This window comes from Nicotiana sylvestris, chromosome 1 (assembly GCF_000393655.2).
Source record: "Nicotiana sylvestris chromosome 1, ASM39365v2, whole genome shotgun sequence".
Classification (NCBI taxonomy): Eukaryota; Viridiplantae; Streptophyta; class Magnoliopsida; order Solanales; family Solanaceae; genus Nicotiana; species Nicotiana sylvestris.
Window position 1 is genome coordinate 14,588,730 of NC_091057.1, and position 24,871 is coordinate 14,613,600.

General features: G+C 37.3%; 1 protein-coding gene across 1 annotated transcript; it reads right to left on the reverse strand.

Moving 5' to 3' along the window:
- LOC104218397 (protein NO VEIN) lies at positions 1-24,594 on the reverse strand. The gene is made up of 13 exons (XM_009768881.2): positions 24,076-24,594; positions 22,325-22,662; positions 18,198-18,882; positions 17,185-17,283; positions 15,721-15,898; positions 13,106-14,844; positions 11,840-12,052; positions 8,907-11,156; positions 8,023-8,132; positions 7,049-7,448; positions 6,609-6,926; positions 2,025-2,282; positions 1-1,555 (listed from the first exon to the last, which is right to left on the reverse strand). The coding sequence occupies exons 1-13, from the start codon at positions 24,538-24,540 to the stop codon at positions 515-517; spliced, it is 8,094 nt and encodes a 2,697-aa protein (XP_009767183.1). The 5' UTR covers positions 24,541-24,594; the 3' UTR covers positions 1-514.
- Between the last annotated feature and the right edge of the window lie 277 nt (positions 24,595-24,871).

The window sequence follows — 24,871 nt, forward strand, 5'->3', positions numbered from 1 at the left end:
TATTTGATCAACTGGCAAGACAAATTGCATAGATTACAAATTTTCACAATTTATAAGAGAGAAAAATACTGCCCAATTTGTTGGCCCAATTCACAATAAGCGCAATTTGTATTCGCCATCGGCAATCTAGTATACCAATTTTAGTTCAATCAATGATGTAATTAAGAATATAATTACAAGGAACATCTTCCTCTACATTGTGCTATCAGCTGTCGTTTCTAAAATGAGACTTTACAGTATACTGGAAGCAGTTCGCCGAAATTATTGGTGCCCGGGGTCCAGCTCAAGCTTCTCGACAATATAAGGCCAATAATATTTAGTGCAAATTCTCAAATGCAGCTCTATCAAAAGGACGCGCTGCTCAGCAGGCAGCCGAAAAGAAGGCCTAGTCACTTCAAACCATATTCTCTATCATCTCCTTATACTTTAGTCCAGTTGAATAACTTCTTGTATGATTGTATGAAGTAACAGAAATAAGTGTCTCATCCTAATGTAATGTACATCTTAAAAAGTATCATGACTTTGGCATTAAAAGAGCTAACTGAAGTTTACCACGCTGACAGAGTCTGATTGGGTTTTTGTATACCGTCACTGCTGCTGAATCATTGGGCAAAAATACAACATGGGCAATGCTAAAAGATTCACCTTTCTCAACTGCAAACTGCCATTCCCTCGAGGTAATGTGGAACCAATCCTTTCTTGCCGATCTAGTTGCCTTTACTTCTATGTATTCGTCATCCCCCACAACAAGGTCATAGGGAAGCCCCGTCTCATTGGTTTCATTGACCCATTTCACAAAAGGCTCACCGAGTTTCCCCACAAAGTATTTGAAAGCAACAAATTCTCCGTGTCTGCCAGTTAACATTGCCTGTTGCGGGTCAGTTGTGCCTACATACAGCTGATCTCTTTCTGTCACATCAGATGAACTATTTTTCGAGTCATGTGGTGCAGTTGTGGGATGAGGAGGATCAAATGCCACTTCCACAGTACCAGGTACAAGTACATTACACACATGATCAGCATCTTGTGAACCTAGTAAAGCTGCAGCTGATGCTGGATCATTGTCCGCATTCTCCACAAAAGTGATCTCAGTTGGTGCCAGTGCACATGTTTTAATTACAACTTCTTCCACAGCCCCCTCCTCTTTCGCTTGGATGCCACTGGCTGCCTGTGTCTTCGTTACACTACCAGGAGCAGTTTTCCAGTCTGTAGGTGGCCAGTTTGAGTTGATTCCAGGTCTCTTCATGAAATTCATAGGGTTAATCCCATTAATTGTTCCAGAAGAACTAATCAGCAGCCCTTTCTCACTATCTGTTGACGATGGAAAATTTGCGATTGACCAAACAGATTCACCTGCAGGAAGTTTAGGCATTTTCTGGCTATTCAAAATGAAAAACTCAGTTTGCTCCTCAGTGGAACCTGATTCGGCCATAGTTGTGATCATATGAAGAAAGTTTGCCAAATGCAAGTCAGAAGTTCCAGAAGAGAACAAACGAGAAAGCTCCAAGAACACTGAGTGAAAATCTGATTCTCGAGTTGCATACAAAATGTTTCCCTGTCACAGAGTAAAAATAAATAAATTATATATACATATATAAGGAATAAGATTTCACTAACAAAGACTTGGGCAGAGATACAAGTTGACATAACAAAAAGTAAGCATATCTACACATTCTTAATAATGCTAGATCTCCATGAACAAGACTGGGAAACGGCAAAAATAATATATATCAGGCATGTTTTGTAAGTTTATGAAATATTCACACTTATAAGATCTGGGAATTGAAGAAGAACAAGATAAAAACACAAAGGAGATATAACTCGAGAACTGTACATCACTATATAGAAGTGTTAAGGTTTTGGACTACATAGGAAAAGGTCTTACATTTATTATACATCAACCTGGCCAATAATTAGCAATGCTTTTTCATAAACAGTTTAATGAAGATTCAAATAGAGCTTTTTTCAGAAATATCTCAAGCATGTAGCACTATATGGATATAAGAACCCATAGATGCGAATACCTCTAGTAGACAACTGCATTCAAACCGTTTCTTTGATGCTATGTGAGAGCTTTTTATAACATTCCTGTAGAACAACTTTTCTACAACAACAATCTGTAGGCATTTCAGGTTCTGAAATCCAGACTGGCTGAGCTGCAAATACTTGTCTGGATGAACGTTATAAATATAGCGCTGAGCATATGGAAGAGCCCAGTTAACTACTGAAGCTGCCAAGCTAGAGTCTGTTGGACCATAATATATTGCTTCACGAGTTACAACCTGCAAAAGAGCACATACTAAATGTCTTAAATTGACCTGAAAGTCATGTTACTCAGTCTGTCCCAATTTAAGCGTCTTAATATGACTAGGCACAGGTATTAAGATGAGAGTGAAGTTTTATCGTATTTAAGCAAGTATTGGTCAAAGGGAGGCAGAATCACATAGCCATCTCTTCCTACACTGCCAGTTGCAGCAGATCTCTGGAATATGTTTATTTCTCTTTTTGAACTCAGATGGGTCATGCCACATAACATCAGGGAGGCTTTTGAGAGTTGGAGCTTTTGGAAAGTTGAGAGCACCATCAAGAAAGTCTGGAAGATGGTTCCTGCTGCTATCTTTTGGAGTATCTGGAAGAAAAGGAATAGCAGATGTTTTGATGGACTATCAACTACTTCTTTTTTTGGTAATTATCAAATTTTATTACCAAAGCGAAAATTTACAGCTCAAAAAAAATAAAAAATTCACTAAGGCTGGACATTTTCCCAGTACTTAGTATCATTCTATACTACCTATACTAATAGCTAACTATCAATCAATTAAACAAGTGTAGTGTGGTACTCCTCAGACCTCAGGAGCTCCTGGTCATGGATAAAAGCTAACTCTTCAAGTCTTCTTCTGAGTCTGGGCAGTATCAGTCCTCTTCCACATATCATTTGGATAATCAGCTTGACTATCATCCCTTGTTGCCTCTGTTATGCCCTAAAGATCCTCTGATTTCTTTCCTACCACACATAGTAGACACAGCCAGTTTAAGCCATTCTGTATATCTCATTGTTGGCTGATCTACCCTTTGCACGGCAATATGCCCAAGCTATCTCGTGTTTCCACTCCATGGCCTGTCTTGTAATACCAATCCATTGTAGTAGTTTCTCCAGATGGACTCTGCATATGTGCACTTCAAAAATAGATGCTCAATGCTCTCCTCTTCGACCGTTGCACAGAGGACACTGTAAGTCATTTGTTACCCCCCATCTTGCTAATCTATCCCTAGTGCTCAGCTTGCCCATGATAGCCAGATAAAGGATAAAATCCATTTGGGCACTCCTCCACTGTTGCACACAAGTTTTCTCCATGGCATTTTCTGTTGTTCTCATCTTAGCATTATGTATAAGTTTTTGATGAATAAGTTCTCCATATCGAGAATCTCTGTAAGATTTATGCCTGCATCAATCAAGTATTGCTTAGCCTTCAGGATCTTCTTTACCATCCACAAAGCCTGTTTAGGTTCAATTTCCTTATATCTCTACCATTCCCATAGTATATGTGTATCCACTGCACCCATAGCTTATCCTTTTTCTGACCAATATCCCCGAGTAACTTACATATAGCAGCCTTGTTCCACTTGGATATATCTAGCAAGTTCCACCCCCAGCAACTTTTGGTTGGCACAGTTTGTCCCATGCTATTAAAGCTCTCTATATCGACTCCCCCGGACCATAGGAACTTTCTACAGATTGCTTCTATCAGTTGTACAACTTTCTTTGGGAAGACAAAGATCTGTGACCAGTAGATTTGGATAGAAAATAAGACACTCTTGATCAATTGAATTCGTCCTGCATATGATAAAAACTTTGCAGTCCATGATGTTATTCTTCCTATCATCCTGTCCAACAGTGGTTGAAACTGTATAACAGACATCCTTTTTGTACTTAGAGGGACCCCCAAATATATAATAGGAAGCACTCCTTTGGTGAAACCAAGTTTATCCACAACAGCCTGTTGCAGTGCTAGGCTTACTCCACCAAAGTAAATAGAACTTTTGCTTTTGTTTGCTTTCAGTCCAGACACCCCAGAGAACTCCATGAAACAATCGTATAACATGTGAATAGAGATTTCATCACCTCTATAGAACAACAGTAGGTCAGCGACAAATCCCAGCTGGATCATTTGTAGTTTCTCACACCTTGGATGGTAATTAAAATCTGGTTGGTATTTCAGGGTTCTGAGCAATCTGTTTAGGTAGTCCCTGGCTAATACAAACAGGAATGGGGACAATGGATCTCCCTGCCTTGGTCCCTTTTTTGCTGGGAATGGGCTAGTAGGCCTTCCATTTATCAGAATAGAGTAGGAGACAGTAGTAATGCACTTCATAATCCATTTCACAAAGCAGATTGGAAAGTTCATATTAATCATAATTTGCTCCCGAAAACACCACTCCAAAAAGTCATAAGTTTTTAGCATGTCTAGCTTAATCATGCATCTTGGAGTTATCCCTTTCCTCTCATATCCTTCACTAGTTCATGACTTAATATGATGTTATCTGAGATGATTCTTCCTGGGACAAAAGCAGCCTGTCAAACATCAGTGAGACTATCCATGACCATTAACAAAGTCACTGAAGTACAGTTGATTGGCTTGTAAAACTCCTCAGTGGCAAAGAACTGTTTTGTTGCATTGATCATATCTTCTCCTATAATAGGCCATGCTTTCTTAAAGAAGAAAGCATTGAATCCATCGCACCGTGGGGCCTTGTTGCCAGCTATGTTCCTCATTGTTGTACATATTTCTTCTGTGGTGACTGGCTCTATTAGTTTCAGTTGTTGTTCTCTTGTCAGCATTGGTCCATTTTTTATTATCTCTGGATTTATTGCAGGCATTTGTTCAACAGCTTTGCCCAGCAGCTCTCTATGAAACCCCACTACTTCCTCTTTCACCTCATGTTCTGTTTGCAACAGTGTCCCCGCTTGATTTACAAGGGATTTGATATTATTCTGCGATGTTCTATTCTTCAAACAAGCATAGAAGTACTCACTATTTGAATCCCCAAGTTTTAGCCACTGGGTTCTTGATTTTTGTTGCAATATAATTTTTTCTATCAATCCCATTTCTCTAGTTGTACTCTCAATTCCTTCTCAGTTTCAAAAAGAGATGTCTGGTGATCTGTTTCCTTCATTTGTTCTTGTGTCTCTTGGAGCTGCCTTCTAATTGTTTGTACTTTCTCCCTGACCCCTTTGAATTCCTAAGTATGTAGTTTTTTCAATTCTTGTTTAACCTCTTTAAGCTTCAGCACACTTTTGGCATCCCCTGCCATTTGCTAGGTGTGTTCCATGCATACTCCACCACCTTTAGGAATTCTGGAATCTCAACCACATAGTTATAAAAGCGATATGGCTTTGGACCTCCCTGAGCTGTATCTTCAAATTGAATACTCAGAGGAGAATGATCGGAGATGAATGGATCCATAACTATCACTTCCATTTGTTTCATTGTTGTCATCCACTCTGTATTCACAATGACTCTATCAATTTTACTCCACGCATGGCTATTTGTCCATGTGAATTTCCTCCCTATTTACTTTAGTTCATTCATGTTGTTATTCAACATGAAATTCCTAAAGTCCCTTATCTCAGCTTCTTGTACTGGATTGCCATAGACTCTATCATCTACCCCCAGTATTGCATTATAGTCCCCCATTGCAATCCATGCTCCATTAGTTCCACTATGAATCACCTCTAATTCATGCCATAATGTTTTTCTGTCTTCAATAGTATGTAGGTCGTATACTGCTGTAAATAGAACTGTAAATTGAGTGCACCAATAGACACCTTTCCATGTAAACTGATTGCTCTTCATCATCTCACTAAATTGTATAACATTTGGATCCCATATTACCCATATCCTTCCTTTACCATCTGCTTCATAGTTAGTAGCCCAACTTCATCCTGCTGCAACCTTCTTCAGTATTTGATTGGCATTTGTTGCAGTAACTCTATGTTCTACTATAGCCAATAGGCTAATTTTATTCATCCTAATGAATCTACTTAACTCCTTTTGCTTGAACAGCTTATTGAGACCCCTAAACTACTTTCCAATCTCTCAAAGCTAATTGTATTATGTTTTTATTCACTTGGGTTTATTTATCCCCCATAGATTCCTCTGATAGTTATTTGAATTTTGTTAGCTCCTTAGTATTAGCCTGAACATCTGTATTGAAACTGACATTATTCCTTTTTGCTATAACTCTTTTGTAACTATTATGCATCTTCTTGATGCCAGCAATGAAATTAATTACTTCATTAAAAAAAAAAAAAACAAGTATTGGTCAAAAAATTGGAGAAAACTTTAACTTTTCAAAAAATTTAACTTTCTTTGACCAATAAGTGGGGCTCTACCGGAAACTTCTCTACAGGGGTAAGGTCTGCGTACACATTACCTCCCCAGACCCCAGTTATGGGATTACACTGGGTTTTTTGTTGTTGTTGTTGAATAAGTGGGGCCTAATTATACAGAGTGGCATCTTAGATCGACTCTTCCAGAAACAGCAAGCCTTTCTCCTATATATGCATGCAGACAAAAGCAAAGGGAGGGAAGTGTAATCTAGCTTACCTCTGATAGAGAAGGAATGCTTAATTTGTGCATGAACATTGAAACTTTTGTTCGGAGAATCTCCTTCTCCTCATCATTGAGTTGCCCAAAGTAGAGAAACGTAATATTATCAAAATACTTAAATTCCTTCTTCAACTCATCATCATCACACCAACAGATGAGCCCAAAGGATGGGTTCAGAGATACCCATTTATCTTCTGCAGTTGGGAGAACCAGATAATCCATCCTCAAAAGACCTTCTTTCAAGAAACTAATATCTTCAGATCTCAAAGATCCTGAATTTAGTTCGTCAACCCACTTGAGAAATATATGAAAGACCTGAAAAAACAAGTAACAAATCCATTCTTAAGCCAAGATATTCAGCAGAAAATGGTTTCATTAGCATCAAAATCATTCATCAACTATCACGATGGAAGTTTTTTGCAACAAAGATAGCTTACATTCTTAGCTGCTTGTGAAGGTAAAGCAGCAGCTGACAACTGTAGCAATATTTGAAGATATCCATGGAAATGAGGGAGCTCATCCACTCCACATTCTTTCACAAAAAAGTCATGAAGGGCTGGATACATGCTACATAACATTTTGGTGAAAGGGTGCTGAACTGAATGTAGATCAAATTTCGGGCATACCATCTTCACTTGGTCCACCGAACCAGTTGAATCATGCCAAAAGACTTCTTTAGATGACAAAAGAACACCAGGCACAACATCTTCATGTGAAGCAACCAACTTACAAGGGACAAACACAAAAGGTCCATCGAGTAATTCTTCAACCACTTTTCTCTCTGAAGTACTCATCCTACTCCAGATGAAAGTGTAGAACTTTGACATTTGTGATAAACTGAAAAAAAGAGCAATGGATAAGCATGAAACATCAGAATAATGGTGAGAAATAGCAGCTCACAATGAAGGAAACCCTGACACCTCTAAAAGTTCCTACTTTTTATGCATTCAAGAAGTTGGAATATTACAAGGGGACATGTTATGGCTAGGTGGTACCTGACAATTAATGACTTTGGATCTTTCCATCAGTTCATTTGAAAAAAAGTTAGTTCTTTTTTTTTAACTCAGTAGGACTATTAAATTTTTTATACTATAACCAGTCAACGATGGGGAAAAAGCATAAACATGACTCTAGCAAAGCAACCACCTTAATGACAATGACTAGCGCTTTTTGTCCTAAACAAAGATAATAAACAACATGAACATCAATAAACCAGTTACCAGACCCAATCCACCAACTTCAGTATGTAAATACATAAGACCAACTATTGCATTATGGGTCACTTGAGCCTTAACTAATTCATAATTCTATCCACAGGAAAAGAAATGCTGAAACCCTATTTTTGTTCAGATAAATGAAAAAATTAGCATCTAGCTGATTTCACACGTTTCTGCAGAGGAAGATCAATTACCTAGCACTCAAAGGTACTTTAGATTTCCAAACTTTAAGAATTGCTAAAGTGTCATCAACTGTAACTTGTGTTTTCAAGCCAAGAGCTGTTACCAACTTTTCGCTTCTCACCTGTTTCACAACAGAAGAGCACTGAGCCACTACCAAAAATATCATGGAGAATAACCAAAAACAATAAAAATGGTTACAAATAGCAAATTGAAAGAATAACAAAGCCAACAAAGAAGAAAGGTCTTTTCAACAAGCACATGTTGGCTCAAACAAGAACAAGACTGAACGTAAATGAACAAATCACAAGCATAATAAATTCAAGCTTCTCCTGAAAGTCAAATCCACCCACACTTGCTTCTAAAATATACAGTTCTTGAGAAAATTAAAACCTAAAAGAAGGCTGACATAGTGAAAACTCCTCAGTAGAACTAACTAAATTTTAAATAAATAGATAAACCAGATCGGATTTGAGCTGACCACTTAGTCAGTTTCCTATCACAGTAAAAATACTGCATAAATAAGACGAGGTAGTTTGCTGTACCGGAATAAGGCATGAAAAAAGCAACCACGTCATATTTTAAATACAGACTACACTGTGATCACTAGATTCTTGCACAAAAAGTCATGGACAAGCCAAATTAATAGGTCGAAGCTCCTCATACAAATGTTTATTGACATGAAACTACCAGGTTAATCAACTACTTCAAGTAACACACAAAACCCATGGTTTAGACCAGTCCTAACATCCAGCAAAACACGCATGAAGTCAAACTTTCTTGTTTCTCTTTTTGGTTCTTTCCCTGTTAGGGAGGGGGTAGGGGTTTACACCAACAAAAAGCACAAAGGTGTTCTGATTAATATCACTACATCAAAGTTCGTTAAGATCAGACAGACCTTTGGAATGGCATAAGGAGCATTGTCGCCAAAAATTGAGCGCACAGCCTCACAATCATGGAATAACTCCCTTGGACGGTGGAGCTCATTATCCATACGTGATGCTAACCAGAGAACATCAAGGAGGATTCTGGTGAATGAAGAGTCAAATATTTTCCTTTCTCCTGTGGAACTGAAATAGAAACCAGTAACCTTGTCACAGAAATATTCATCCCACAAACTATCAAGCACCTCCAAGACGTACTTGCTTTTTTCCTTGTCACGTGCTGAAGATAATCGTGAAAGCAAATTGACAAACTCTTCAGACACCCAATCTTTCGCAATTGATCCTTTGGAAATCAAATCTTTATCCCATGTTGCATTCATGGAAACAGAGCATACATCAGAAATACTTTTTTCAACTTGAAGAACTCGTACAAAATCAGTGATTCCAATTTCCTGGAAAAACTTTCTCCACTTTAATAGACCTCCAGTTAAAGATTTATTGATTGGATGTTTCAAGAACATATCATCAATCTCAAGCCATTCAAGATCTAATCCATGTATTAATCTACTCATATCAATGGGATTTCCGAATTCCTTGCTGAAATGGATAGGAAACTCAACAAGACGTTTGCAACCATGATTTGTCAATATGAAAGCATTGTCGCGCACTTCACCGATAATTTGGTCCTTTTCTGACTGACAGTCAGGGCAACTGGACTGTAAGTGCAACATCAAGAAGGCAAGATATTCTGTCATTGTTTCTCTATGTCCTTGTTCATTTTGCTCTCTGTAGAGAAATGGTAGAATATGCATCTTTAATATTTGATGTGCTGATAAACGTTGGACACCAATTCTGTACAGCATCCTGGTAACATTATCTACTATTGATGATTCGGAGCATGACGTGCCAAGAGCAGCAGCCGTAGAAAGAAGTGCAGGACTCACAGTTCTAAGAGATGAATACAATATTGAGAAAGTTTCTGGTGAACACTCATCATTAGTTGCAGTGCCCATTGAATCAACATGCAACCAAAGTGCACCTTCGTCCAGTGATCCATATCTACCATCTGAAAGGGGAATAAACGGAGTTTTCTTGAGTTCCTTCATGAGATGCGATTCAATCCCAAAATCTGCTGAGTTTTTTCCATTTGATGACATTGTGAAAAACGCATTTAACCACATACATAACCATTCCAAACCCATTGACTTTAGACCATCGCCCGAAGAGCATAAAGAATTTACAACCTGAAGTAGAACTTTGAGTCCATATTCCTCAATTCCTAGAGCCCTGGCTAATAAATCTGGTAGAACTATATCTTTATGCAAGAAACCAACACCAAGATGCTTGCGAAGCAAACTATCAGGCAAAAGGTTACGAGCCTCTTGGGTCCAATTTCTCAAAACTTTACATGGAGGAACCCACTCATTATCCATACCTTCTATTATCAAGCAGTTTGACGTGCGTAATCTAGAAAGGATCATCCGAGGAAGACTAGAAAAGAAACCATGAGCCTCCCCTACAAGGGGAACAAAGCTCATATAAGCTGTAACACCTTTTGCTGGATTATCCTTAAAACACGGCAGATCACAAAAGGACCTCTCTGCACTAACAAACAAGCCAGGGAACTCTGACAACAACCACTGGTTCCAAGGACTATCACCATCAACTTCTTCCCTGGATGAAGGGAGTACAAAATCAGCCTGAAGTATAAACTTCAGGCCATATTTTCTCAGAGGAAGGAATGAAAAAACAGGTTGTTGGTCCAGTTGTGGGTTGTAGCTTCCATCAAGCGTTTCCTGCAATGTAAACGCTATGGAGATTTCTGTTGTTGGGGTATCAGGACGAATAGTGTCAGCCCGCAATTTCTGGGATACTACAAAACAAGTCAATTTCTCCTCTCCGAAGGAAACCTTAATGATACCATTTCCCACAGCTTCTTTCCTCATAACAACAATAGAATCACTTAGCATATTTCGGAATTTGATACAGTGAAGACGATGAAGAAAAAGCAGCAAAGATGGATGAAGATCAGCAAACATTGACATAATGTTCTCTTCGCCAGACCGTTCCAAGAGATTTGATCTGAAGGGAAGCACTATGCATGTATTCCAATGATTGCAATAAGAACCTGAAGAGGCCAATCTGGTATAGAAGTCAATGTCACAAGGAGGAACAATAGTTGGTAAAACAAAACCTATCTGGCCATTAGTTATATCAAACTTAATATGGAAGCCATTAGAATGAATTTCTGGAGCATCAGTGACCTGTAAAAACAAAATAAAAATTAGGGTAAGCTAAACTTGATTGGTTCAACTTTTAAGGTTCTTAGCACTTAACTTGTCGTACTAAGTTCAAAATTGAATATTTGTTAAATTTAGTGATTTTTCACACACACCAATATATTTGAAGTTGAAAATACTGGGTTCAAGTGAACCATTGTTCAAAGGCTCCATCCACCTCTGCCTATCATCCATCTCCTCCAAGTTACAAAATATTGCAGTTTCAAAGAATAGTGTGTATGTAGATATTATCATTAAAGGTACAATTTCGAGAGCTGGTTTATATTGTTTGGGCTCATATTTCATTAGGGGCAAAACTTCAATCTCATAACTACTTAAAATTTAACGTGCCTGTGGAATGATGTTAATTTAACTTCCATTTATTCTTTAATAACATATCAAGTAGGGGTGACTTAAAGTTAGCCATCTCCTAGCTTACCAACAAAGAAAAAACTCCAATACAAAAAAGAGGGTTTCTGATCCTAAGAAGTTTAGTAGTAAAACCTTTAATGCACTGAACAAAATGATTGCTAACTCTCTTTTGATAAGGAAATTGATTGCTAACTCTCAATTATCCAGCACGAAGGTGCAACTAACAGAAAGTAAAAGCATAGTCTCTAAATATAAGTAACTAAATGAAATTTAGCAGACATATTTATGTATATTACCCGAAATACTGATTTGAAACCGATGCCTTTCTTCCCAATATATCCAGCACTACGTCCTTTCTTAGTAGAGTTCCCAACATCACAGAGAGCTCTGATGTTATCAGCAGAAAAGCCACGCTCATTGTTTAGAACTATAATGCCTTTATCCTGAAGAATGAAAGTCAATGTGGGTTCGACATCCTCGGGGTAGATATTATCATCAGCATTCTGAACCTGAATCAATGTACCATTGTAAAGAGAGCAATCAGTTATATCCTTTTGACAGTTAGGCACAAAGCGCTCCATCTTATAAAATTCTTCAGCAGAAACAAAGTTTTAGAGTTCCTATCAGAAGAAAATCCAGCGACAAAAAAATCCCATAACAATAACCTCATACTCATTGCAAAGCTAAGACAGTTTAATAGTTCCTGGGGAATTTGAACTCTTCGGGGAAATTAAATCCAATTACTAACGAGACTAGAAGTTGTAATATGCATATTATTAAGTTATTCCTTCCATCTGATAGAAACCTTGTCGCAGATTCTACTGCACCAAGAGCATTACAAGGAAAAGGCATAGAATGTGCCCTTGATTACCTTGGTTGATATTGGTAAGAAATATAGAGCAGCTAGAAACATGGGCTACAGAGGTCGTCATTTACACAATTCCTCCATCGACTAAAATCCCGGTTATCTGATTTAATACACCTTTGATTACTTGCTAGAGGCATCGAATGTCCTTGATTTCCGAGAAGTTTTATTTTGTGTCTCATACAACTTACACTAGTTGTATGAGGCTCCTTTTTGTCTCACAAATTTGTGGACCCCAATCTTACACTTCTGGGTCCACAAAACCGTGAGACAAAAAAGCTGCCTCATACAACTAGTGTCAGTTGTATGAGACACAAATTAAAATTTTCCTTGATTTCCTGATGACTCTCCACTTTTCTGCCATGCCTATCTTCTTACAGCTACTCTACAAACTTTTAGGTACTTCTGTTTTTTTTTAAATAATTTTCATTTTAGTTATTTTATAGCCGTCTATCTGTTGCACGTTGGTTCACATCTAATTTATTGTAACTTTTTTTTTCCAACTCCAATCTACTTCCTCCTCTGAGCCAACTCAAGATAAACCTTTGTATCACAAATCCACATTAAAGTCCTCCATCTTTTTCCACATTGAATGGTGAGTTTACAAATACAACCAACACTAGAATGAGCCAGATATAAATGAATTGGGATACAATAAGGTAAACACTTAACAGATAAGATAAGGAGGTATACTGACCAACTCTAGGATAAAATGTGAATCCTGAGAATATAGCTCCTGCGAAAGACAATGGAGTGCTCTCCCCAGGCGAGCATGCTGCTTATTCAACATTGCACTTTCAACTAGAGAAATATCAGGCTGCAGACCAAATTCTTGTCGCTGAATAGATTCAATAACCCTGGCAGCGGAATTCTCAAGCTCACATGAGTGCTGTGTGGCACTATCAGCCAAATTATCAGGACGAACACAGGTTATAACACCTGCAGAGCAACTGGCATCTCGATTTTCATTTTGCTGCATTGGATCTTGGGAGAGGCTAATTTCATTTCTAGACAAGGGATATGTGTTTGATTCTTGCATGAAGGTTGACTTGTTGCTGAAATCAAGCTCTGTGACTTTCAAGCATGTTGATCCAAAAGGCATTAACAATTTAGTGGTAGAACAGGCACTTAATTTGTGTTTATCTTCAATCCACTCCACAATGCCCAGAGACATTCCAACACGATGAAGCATAAGACGCTGCTCTATCCGTTCACATTCACCTAAGATAGCTGAAGGAGCATCTTTGATAAATGGCTGCACCCCTGTAAGCAAGATGTCTGCAGCAAAATGGCAAAACTCAACAGGCAGATATCCCAGACAGTCGAGAACAAATCTCGATGCAAAGGTCACAATGCTAGCAACACTACCCTTCCTCAATAACTTGTTATTTATAGTCGATGTAGTTTTATCAGGTATGAGCTGTCTGCACAGAGATATGTCATGCTTGAGTGAGTCCTGATTGTCATGTAATTTTATTTCCTCATAATTTCTAATCAAAACTTCAAATGCCTGACGTGCATGGCATTTTAAGAGTGAATTAGGAACGTTTTTTTCACCACCATATAAAACCAGCAAAGATAACAGTTTGAGAGCCGTATCAAAAGAATTTCCTTGCAGCAATACGTTTACAAAAGAATCAATGGTGGCTGAATGATCAACACGGACAACCTTTCCGCATGCGGTTACCAAACACAACAATTCTTCGGTTTTTATATCATTTAACAGCCAACCCACAAGAGAACCAAGAGAAGAAGCAAATACCATGTCCCAATGTGACCACAAGTTCAGATCCATCAACATTGGAGCACTGACCAAGACCTTTATGGCATCTTTTGACATCACTAGACGATCTGTATAACCTACATCATTCTCCAAACCAGATCTATTTAATATAATCTCATTATTTCTACCAAATGTATATTCCTTGAGCAATGTTTCAGAGAATACAACAGATTTTAAAGTCACATCGCCTTTCTTTGCCTTCACAAAACCCTCTATATCTATCATTACGTCACTTCCAGCTACTTTTAAACAGACTAAAGGGAATTGCCTCATTAGTAACTCACCAATCCTTCGTTTGTCTACTTTTTCGTTCTCCCATAAACACTGTGAAGCCTGTGATAACAATAGATCAAACTGACAATCAAACATTGAGGGTTCGAGAGGAGGCTTCTCATGCATGTCATTTGTTAAGAACCTTGGTAAAACATGACTAAGCAAATGCCTATTTTTCTCCAAGAAAGGCAAGATATTCCCATGACCAAGTGACTCAAAATGCTTCACAGAAAACTGCTCTGTCAACCAAGATTCAAGCTTGTAAAACTTATTCAACAGGAAGAAGAACTTCTCATGGTATGAACTTGCAAAGGACAAGGCATCATCATCACCCTCAAAATACATAGAAATTTTACTATGTATGTCCTCAATAGTGACACCTACTTAAACAAAAACAATAGAAGTGTTAGCTTTCCAGTGGAGAAGAGGTGAAAAGGAAAGCCAAAAGCATAATCGTGAAGAAACTAGTTCATTAGCAGTATGAAGAATTGAAAGTTATGCTGAATTATTATACCCCACCACCACCACCACCACACACAGGGTTGGGTATCTGGAGTGTGGATAATACAATCTGGGGGTTCAATATCCAATAACACAATAACGGGAATGGGCCCCGCTTTTGCAAAGCTATTCAAAACATTGTATCAATCTAGGAGAATCATGCATTATCTTATGTAAATCTGTTGATCTGCAGCCAACTGAAGCAGGCTAGCCATTTATAGATTTCAAGTACCTTAGACGTCTATTCCCTTTTCTTTTTCCAAGTATTGGCTGAAGGAGTATGTGAGTTACATACAAGAAGTTGAAGAGAGAAATGACAATACTCCCTTAGCAATCATGTGGGTTATTTGGAAAGAGAGAAATAGGAGGGCATTTGAAGGGGTGGAACAACAACAACAACAACAACAACAACTACCACCACCACCACCCAGTATAATCCAACAAGTGGGGTCAGGGGAGGGTAGGATGTACGCAGCCTTACCCCTACCTGGAACAAGATTTTGTAAAATTGCAAAATAGTCTCTAGTTTCTAGTTTCTTTTTGGTGTACTCTTTGAGGTCCCTATTTGTATAGAGGATTGGATCTCCTCTGTAGAGAACCATATTATGTGTACGTTTTTTTTTTTTTGGGTATACAACTTATATACAAGTTCTCAGGAATTGTTAATAAAATTATTTACCTTTTCAAAAAAGAAAATGACAAAAAGTTGTAACACCTTGCAGGCAAAATAAAAACCTCAATGGTGTACAACTCACCACTTTCACACACCAGGAGCTTCTCAGAGTGCTTGGTAACATCCCTTTCAGGTGACTCAACCTCAATGCAGATGGAGTCAGCACAATTTTCAGTGCCTCTATTGGTCTCTTCATATTGGTGAAATATTTCGAGCTTATCATACAAAGTGTCCCACATTCCACGTTTAATAGATGTAACCTGCAAAGTCATCACACTCAAATTAAGAAAATGATTTTCAGTCTAGAAGGTAGTCACTAAATTCACACAAGTACAAGAACGTTAGGTACAAAATGAAGGGAAGTTATCTGGAATAATGGTGCATGTTGGAGTGGAGGTTCAAGCAATACACCCACTGAATCATATAGACACAATCTAAAAGTTTAAACTGCTATAGAGCTCTCCAACATGTCCCCTCACAAGCAGGCCTAATTATTGTCTTGGTGCAAGCATGTGAAAACATTTTTGTTGGACTATTGGCGGTAAAACTAAAATGCAAGATCTCTGCTTGCACTGACACTGTGGAATTGTGTGAATCGCATCATTTTTTTGAATCGCATCATCTAAAAGCTTAAGTCGTTTGAGAGTAACTGCATTTATTTGTTTATTAAAAATATGCATTACACCCAAAAGATATACGTCAAAATATAACCGTTGAGGCAATATAAGACATGTAAGGTGATGGATCAAAAAGGCATGTAATGTGAATTTCTTAAAGAAACATAGAGATTCTTCCTACACCTTCAGTTCAAAATAAGTAAAATGACAATTAGAAACGAAAACATGGAAAAGATAAAGGGTCAAAAATACATCACTGAAAGAGCAAGATCTGTCCCTGAAAAACTGCTTTATAACCATTCTCCGCAGCAAAATAAAGGATTCAGCAAACCTTTTTTCCATTCCAGACAAAAATATACTAGAGAAAACAGCAAAAATGGGTTCTAGAACCTATGAGGCATTAACCGAAGTGCATTTATGACTTGGACAAGTTGTTTAAAGCTTATGCTGGGCTTTAGAGAGCAATTAACAAAGCGTGCGCTTTTATACAGAAGAAAGCAACACAGTTTGAGGAGTTTGCCAAAGGAAATGTAGTTCCCTGTTTTTTCAATAAAGATATCCTTGGTAAGAAGTTCATCAGAGTATTTCAAAGAAACGAAGTGTGCCGTAGAATGAACTCAATGGAGATGGGCCCATTTCAAGCCCACAGGAAGTCTTGCAGAAGATAAATCAAACACTTGCATTATAAATATAAAAGAAGAATGCAAAGTCCTACTTTACTTCTAGCTGATGTGTAAAAATTCATACTTAATTGATGATTTCAAGAGCTAAAAGAAAGGCAACCAACGAATGCCTATCGTAAAAGAGTATTGAAGATGTCCTGAATTGAGATAGGTTTACTCATGAAGCAGGATTTTTTTTTATTAGGAAAAAAAAAGTACTCAGGTGACTTATGGATAATTAATTATCAAAATACTCTGTAAACTTACAGCAACTTGAAGCAATCCACAAAATGGATATGATGAAAACAATCTTGTCACTTTAGGTTTTTTCCTTGCCTTATAGAACAGAAGCATCCTCTGAAAAACCTAAAACACAAAAAAATTGACAGAAAATCAGCATGTGTGTACAACTGTTGACTGTCAGCATCTCAAGCATAGACCAAACACCAAAAATAGGTGCTTAAGAGAGCCAAAAAAGAAAAAATGCAGTAGCTATTAGCTAAATAATTTGACAATATTGCAAGAGGCAAACAAAGAAATAAAAGTTAACACGAAAAGAACATGCATTCATTTCTTTTTAACACATAAATGTATTATAGCACAAATTATAAACCTGGCACTAAGACTGAACCAGGAAGATTACAATTTTTGAAACCCTTCTACACAAGAACAAAAGGATTAGGTTTCCTCCTATACAACATCTTGTTCCTGTAATGAGTCGATGAACTCTAGCATGCTGTCTTCATCTTTAACCTCCAGTAATTTACACCACAAACCCAAAACCCATAAACACATGAAATTGATCTTCTGAATAATCTTTGATTTCCCATCAAAACATCTCGCATCTCTTTCCTTCCATAAGACCCAACACACAAAAGCTGACACAATCTTCTAGATTTTTCTCACTGGTTTTTTCAATCCCCCAACACCCTAGTTGGTTAATAGATCTTCACTGTATAAGGCATGACAAAAGGGAGGTTGAAGAGGTTGAAAACAAAGTTTAGATCTGCCTTCACCATCCACTGCAAAAGAAGATGGCCGCTACTTACCTCTGGATAAAGTTTAACTTTCCAAAGAATTAGGTATAAAAAGTAGATACTGTAAACCTCTTTTGTAGTAAATATGATACACGTCTTTAATTTTAAATAAGTTCTTTTTAGGAAAGTGGAGAAATGTTAACAGCAATCTGATTTAGAAAGTCGGCCAGCTACAGTATCATTTCAACGAGATGTATGATAAGCTCATTCTGTGCTAGATAAGAAGCAACTGCTTAGCTGTACCTCATCTACACTGTTTGTCCGGCATGCCTCCTTCCAAGTGTTAATGAACATCTTAATTGAATCATCACCATGCGAAAAATCATTTGAACCATTGGAGTCTTGATTCCACATCTGAGAAAATTTTGATGCCTTTTTATTCCTGCGAGTAAGAAGCTCTGCCTGAACCACATCTCTTTTGGGTGCTTTTTTGGGTAAAGCCATGGAACTCTGAACATCATCAAGTTTTCTTTTACTCTTGGATTGCCCAGTATCCTTACTGTATCTATCACTGCCACTAGCAGTATGTGGGCTAACCTCAACTTCAGCTTTCAAACCCAGCCGCATCATTTCTTCAGAAGCTGATGGGTAAGGACAGGTTGTTGGTCTGTCCGAACTTTTGTTCTTTCCAGCTGGGAATTTGCACTGGCTATGTGCAGCACTTTCATCTTGATCATCATCACTGCTCTCATTTTCTGAACTTGATATAAACCTTGTGTGTTTACCACAAAATTCCTCCTCGGTTGAGGAAAATGATTTGACACGATCACGCATGGCACGGAAATGCTCATCTAACTGCTTCTTCTCTGCAGATAGGAGAGGGCGATTCCTGATATTTTTGCTGGATTCTTTTTTCACCGTACTAAGATATTTGTTCACGGTGGTAGTTTGGAATTGCCTTGCTTGCTGGATAAATGTAATATGCATCCTGAAAAGGATAAGGAAAGAGTATACATGAGGAAATATGAATGATCAGATTCTGCTGAAAACAGAACACGAATGCCACGGCTAACTATTACATGTCCCAAAATTAGTGAGCATCTGCAGTAGAAGCATGAGAAACACGTGCTAAACTATACTAGAAGCATGAGCTAGACTATATTAGAAGGTTTAGTCACATACAAGAAAAAGGATCCTCATTCTTCCCCACCAAGATATACAAGATTTTATCAATCCACAAATGTTCAACACTGAAGACTAAATGATGTGACACTGACAGGTGACAAAGACAAGTATCTACTTCTTCAAAAGTGGGGGATACAGCCATAGAGGACTTGAGTGAGAACAATCCAGTCATTTCATTTCTCAATTAATCCACTAAAGAAATAAGATATCACATCTAAACAACAGAAAGTTCCTTAACTAACCGGAAGATATATTTTTTCATGGTTAAAATTTTAAGAATAAAGAAGGAAAACTCAAAGCCCCAATTAGAACTCAGCACGTACACTCAAGACATTGGCATAGCATCCACAGATGAATGTGAAATACGAATAGAGGACAAAACCTTTAATAGAATATCAAACATAAAAGAGAAGTAACATATAACGCATGCCACATTTTCATGGTGTTCCATGCTAGCCTAGCTAGGATTTAAGATATTCGATTGTGGTCTTATGGGCATTTATGAAGGTACTACACATGTTTCAGCAAAATGAACATGTGCCTCTTTTTTCAGAAAATAGAGCCTAGCCTTACCTGATTAAGTTAGGAAAGAAAGTGTACTCCTTTACAATTCGAAAAGCTAAAGAATCAGAGGAAAAATGACTACAGGGAAACATGACAAATAGAGGAACTTGGTTAATGTTTTGACATTATGGGAGTGTTTGGCATGACGGATAATGTTTTCCTATTTTACATTGTTTGGCTGCACAAAATAGTTTGGAAAATGTTTTCCTACATATCACATTTTCATGAAATTGGAGGAAAATAAGGAAAACATTTTCCAAAAACTCCACTTACCCTCACATCTAACCCCCCCCCAACCCCCCCCCCCCCCCCCGCAAAAAAATTACTTTTTTACTTCTTTTTTTTGTATTTTAAAATTTCTGTTTTTCATTTTTCTGCACCACCAAACCCACCCCCAACCCTCCACCGGCACAAAAAAATATCTTTTTCATTTTTCTGCACCACCCGCCCCCATCCCACTGCCCCCACCCAGCACAGAAAAAAGTATTTTTTTAATAATTTAAAATTTCTGTTTTTTCGTTTTTCTGCACCCCCCCCCCTTCAGTTTTTTCATTTTTCGGTTTACATGTTGGAAATTTTACAAGTTCCAAAGTTATGAGTTCGAAGGTTTATGTTTTTTTTTTATAAGGTAGTTCGGAGGTTTATGCGTTTGGAAATTTACGGGTTTAGACATTATAAAGTTTACGGGTTCGAAAGTTTAGCGGTTCGGAAGTTTATGAAATTTTGGGTTTGGAAGGTTGTTGGTTCGAAAGTTTATGGCTTCATATTTATTGTATCTAAATTATTTATGAATACTCTAGAAAAGTTACTTTCCTTAATTGCGTACCAAACACCGGAAAATGAGTAAGATTACTACTTGTTTTCCAAGAAAACAATTTCCATTACATCAAACACACCATATATGTACACACATGAGATTATGTTATTGTGTTGAGTTTGTTTTGTTTTCTTTTCTTTTTTGAGAAGGTTATTGTGCTTCGTATTGTTCAAATGATGCAGGTTTTACAAATCTAGAGGGTGTTTGGATTGGTTTATTTTATGAGCTTATTGGCTTTTAAGCACTTTTCTAGTTTTTGTGGTGTTCGGCAACGATAAAAAGTGCTTAAAAGCACTTACTTTTATGCATGAAAAGTACAAAAATAAGCCAAAAGTTGGGTATTACCAACTTATGGCTTTTGGCTTATAAGCTACTTTTTAAAAGCAAATCCAAACACCCTCCTAATCATGTCCCTAAAAGTTATGGATATTGTTGAAGTACTATAACCATCTCATTTAAAAGCTTAAGCTTTTAGAGAGAATACACTTTTATTTATTAATTATACTCAACACGCCTCCTCTCGTGCGGGTCTGATTTATTTTCATGGCCAAGCACGTTGGAATACCTTTTTCTTTTTTGGTAACGAGAGGCAACAAGACTCGAATCCAGGACATTTGCCTGATCTGATGCCAAGTTTGAAGTATTTAACCATCTCATCTAAAAGCTTAAATAGTTAGAGAGAGCATACTCTTAATTACTTAGTTATATTCTCAGCAGGTACAATTAACCGTAATTGAGTTGATGAACTCACCATTTCTTTTCTCATTGTTTCTTTTTTTCCTTTTGGGTTTGCTTGTTCCCCATCTCATTGTTTCTTTTCACCAATTGATTTTAGCACCATAGATAGCATTCAAGGGTGAGCCCCACATCTTTCTCATGGAGGCCAACAGTTTCAGCTTTTACCCATATTCTTGTTAAGAGTATTTAAATATTGTTCTAGAATTCTCTCCATGTACTCCATGGCAAGTCTTGGTTGAGTAATATATTAAGAATGGTGCTAAGTTGAACTGTACTACTATTGGAGAGATGGAAATGTAGTGTTGAATTTACATGATACACTGGACATGCTAGATTGCATAGGATTTTAATGTTATCGAGCCAGCACTATATCTGTAATTTCTCAGTATCAGCTTGACACTGCTTTTTAATAACATCTTATCTCAACAAAAAGAAAAGGTGTAACTCTTCCTCCAAAAGAAAGCTATTGCTTCTTCCAAGGAACTAGTTTGTTAGCACACCAGTCCAGTACCCCTTGCCAGATTATATGATCATTTCTTCTTGCCCCCCCAGTGGAAGCCCTATGTAAAAGTAGGAAAGTTTTCCACCTTACATTCCAGAATATCAGCCAACTCCTCAATGCACTCATCTACTTTATATTGAAGATTCTGCTCTTTGCCAAATTGATTTTATGTCTTGTGACTACTTCAAAAGATAATAGAACGCCTTTAAGGTAAATTCAAAATGTACTCGCACTGTAGTTTTGCTAAGCATGTAAAAAAATTGGTTATGATATTAATTGACAAGTACGAGTTACTTTAGCCAGGTCAAGATGGTCTGCTTGGTAAGGTCTACTCTATCAAGTGCTGGTCACGGCCCTAGTTTAAGTCATGACATTCCCACCACGCAAGTCGCACACCCTACACCACAATTATAGCTCTAAAGTTTGTTCACAATGAACTTTATGAGAAGGCAGACACCCCTTGTGTGCCAAAATATAAGCTAATTTTCACATTTAGTTATCTAAAATTTTATAATGATAAGTTTCAATCATTAGGCTATTCTCCTTATTAAAAAAATGAGGCTATTCTACAATATTAAATTGAACATAAACAAAATCTTGTACGAGGGAAAATATGCCACATACCCCAAGCTCTGAATCCGCACACCGAGCTTCTCTCTGGTTTTAGCAGATTTCTTCACGGCGATGAAGTTCAAAAATTCATCTACATTTACTTTTCTATGTTTATCAGCATCCATGAACTCAGATAGTAAGGACGTTATCTCCTCAGTTGTTATTCTGGAAACTTGTGACATATCAGGGTTGACAGAAAAATAATGGATAATAAGTGGGTGTTTCAACAGCGGACCCAATTCCAGCTCTTCAAACTGCTCAATCCCCTCATTCTTGCTTATTGCTACCTCCAAATCATACAATGTGGTAATTCTTTGAACACCGACAAAGCAGTGGATGAAAGCATTAATCTAAGAAAAGAGATGGGGAAATGAAAATTTAGAATTCCATAAGATTATCTTCTCATGAAAAGAAACCAAATAGATGGTCCACCATAAATATCCACTAAAAATTATCCAAGAAGATACAAAATGGAATTTAAGGTTGATGGTCACCAAAGCTTCACTCTAATTTCACATTGCTTTGGGAAGATTGATTTAATAACCTCTTCCCTTCAACTTGTAAATAATGTACCCCCTATTTGAAGTAAGGGGGTTGGAAATAGAGTGCTGCTTGATGGATCAAAAGGCACAACAAGAAAATGTAAAAAGGACAAAACAAGTGTATCTATTAAAAGATGAGATGGAGCTTGGTGTAAACAACACATGATGAATTGAGGTTAGCCTCCAAAACCAAAAAAATAAATTGAAGGGAACAAAGCAAAATGAAGTACAGAAAGTAAGAGAGAGAGAGAGAGAGAGAGTACTAAAAGTTAAGCGCCACCAATGTAAATGACCAAGTTGAGCAACAACAATGCATTTGAACAATCTCCATAACCACCGTTTGCCGGTTTCAAAACCAATAAGCACATCGTATACTTTTCTTTTTGATAAGTAAAATTCTAAATAAGCACATCATATACTCATTTTTTGCATAATTTTCTCATGACCAAAAAAACTATAGAAATCAGATGCTTACCCTTGTAAGTACACAAAACTGAAACCTTTATCATGTGTGAACATTTCATGCTCCACATAAGGCATCTTTAATCATTAAATCTCCAGAAAAACACATACAAACAGCTCAACGGGGTTAGAAAATTCAACTTTCATAAGCAAAGTTCCAAATAATCCATGGGATACTGATTAAAGTTCATAGTAGTCTAAAACATCTTCAGTCAAATTACAAAAAAGAGACCATGAGCAACAAAAAAAATTCGATCGGTTAACCAAATATACTTTATTTTTAAAAAAAGGTCCTTCAAATTTATACATTCCATATTGGGACATGTTGGTAGGTTTATCATGATTCTACAAAAAATAATATTTTACACAACTCTGCAGTTTGCAAGTCACATTCATTTAAACAATGCATCTTTTTTTTTTGATGAAATAATTGGCTTCATTCATGTCATCAAGAAGATGCAAAATATTACAAGAAGCAGAAGCATAGAAGCTTCAAAAAGCAGAAAAAGATCACCTGTTAGCTTACTACATATATGCTAACTTAGATACAAAGAGCTAACAAAGTTCACTCATTTAAACAATGCATCTTGTTTTAATCACTAGAAACTTTTTATATTTTCTGCTGACAGATAAATTTACTCCTAGAAAAGCAGCACATGACCTAAAGTAAAAGTGCTTATATGACTAAAACATATTCTCAACTTCAAAAATTATGAAAAATGAATACAAAAAATCTGTAAAAATACAAAGTTGTTGTACCTTCCCTTCGGTAACTATGAGGCGGTTAAGAGAGGGAACTTGTTGCAATTTGAGACCCAAAGAATCCCAAGACTCAGCTTTAAGTATAACCAAAGCAGCTTGTGAAACTTTCCATGCCGATACATTTTCACCAGCCTCTATAAGGTCTCTTCGTGCCTTAATTACAGCTCGATCAACTCTCTCAACAGCCTCGTTACCCCTCGAGGAACTCTGCAGAGGCTGCTGAAATTGAAAATTAGGATTTTGTTGGATTGGAAAGTTTGCGAAATTAGGGGTATGAATTGGAAAATTTGGGTTTTGGGGAAAGAAGGGGTTTGAAGGAATGAAATAGTTTGGAGGTTGAGAAGGTATAAAGTTATGATTTTGAAACCCTACATGTGGTACCGCTGGCTGTGGCTGTTGCGGCGGAGGACCGCTGCGCCAGCCGCCACCTCCGCCGCCGTTGCGCGGTGGCTGTCCGTACATTATAAGAGTGCAAGAGGGAAACTAGCAATGGCGGAAGGGTTTAACAGAGGGTTTCAGGGCTGCGCTTTCTTTATATATCCCATGGGTATAAATGAAGAACCGCCAAAAGTAGTTGTTTCCGTTTTTCTTTTCTTTTTTTCATCATCATTAGGATTTTTTTTCTTTTTCAAAATACTTGCTCCAAACACATTATTTTGAATTTCGCTTGAATACGAATATATTGGTTGATTGATCAAAATTAATTGCATTCGCTAACTAAAAATATATAATATATTATATTTGGTAACCAAAAAGTGTATAATATATGTATATTTTTTATATATAATAAACA

Excerpts from the sequence above, each read along its gene's own strand:
- LOC104218397 (XM_009768881.2), bottom strand. The coding sequence starts at position 24,540 with ATGTACGGACAGCCACCGCGCAACGGCGGCGGAGGTGGCGGCTGGCGC. Across the intron at positions 17,284-18,197 it reads GGACAAACAGTGTAGATGAG|GTTTTTCAGAGGATGCTTCT; the intron begins GTACAGCTAAGC and ends TTTGTGTTTTAG. Across the intron at positions 12,053-13,105 it reads CACATTTTATCCTAGAGTTG|GTTCAGAATGCTGATGATAA; the intron begins GTCAGTATACCT and ends ACATTGATTCAG.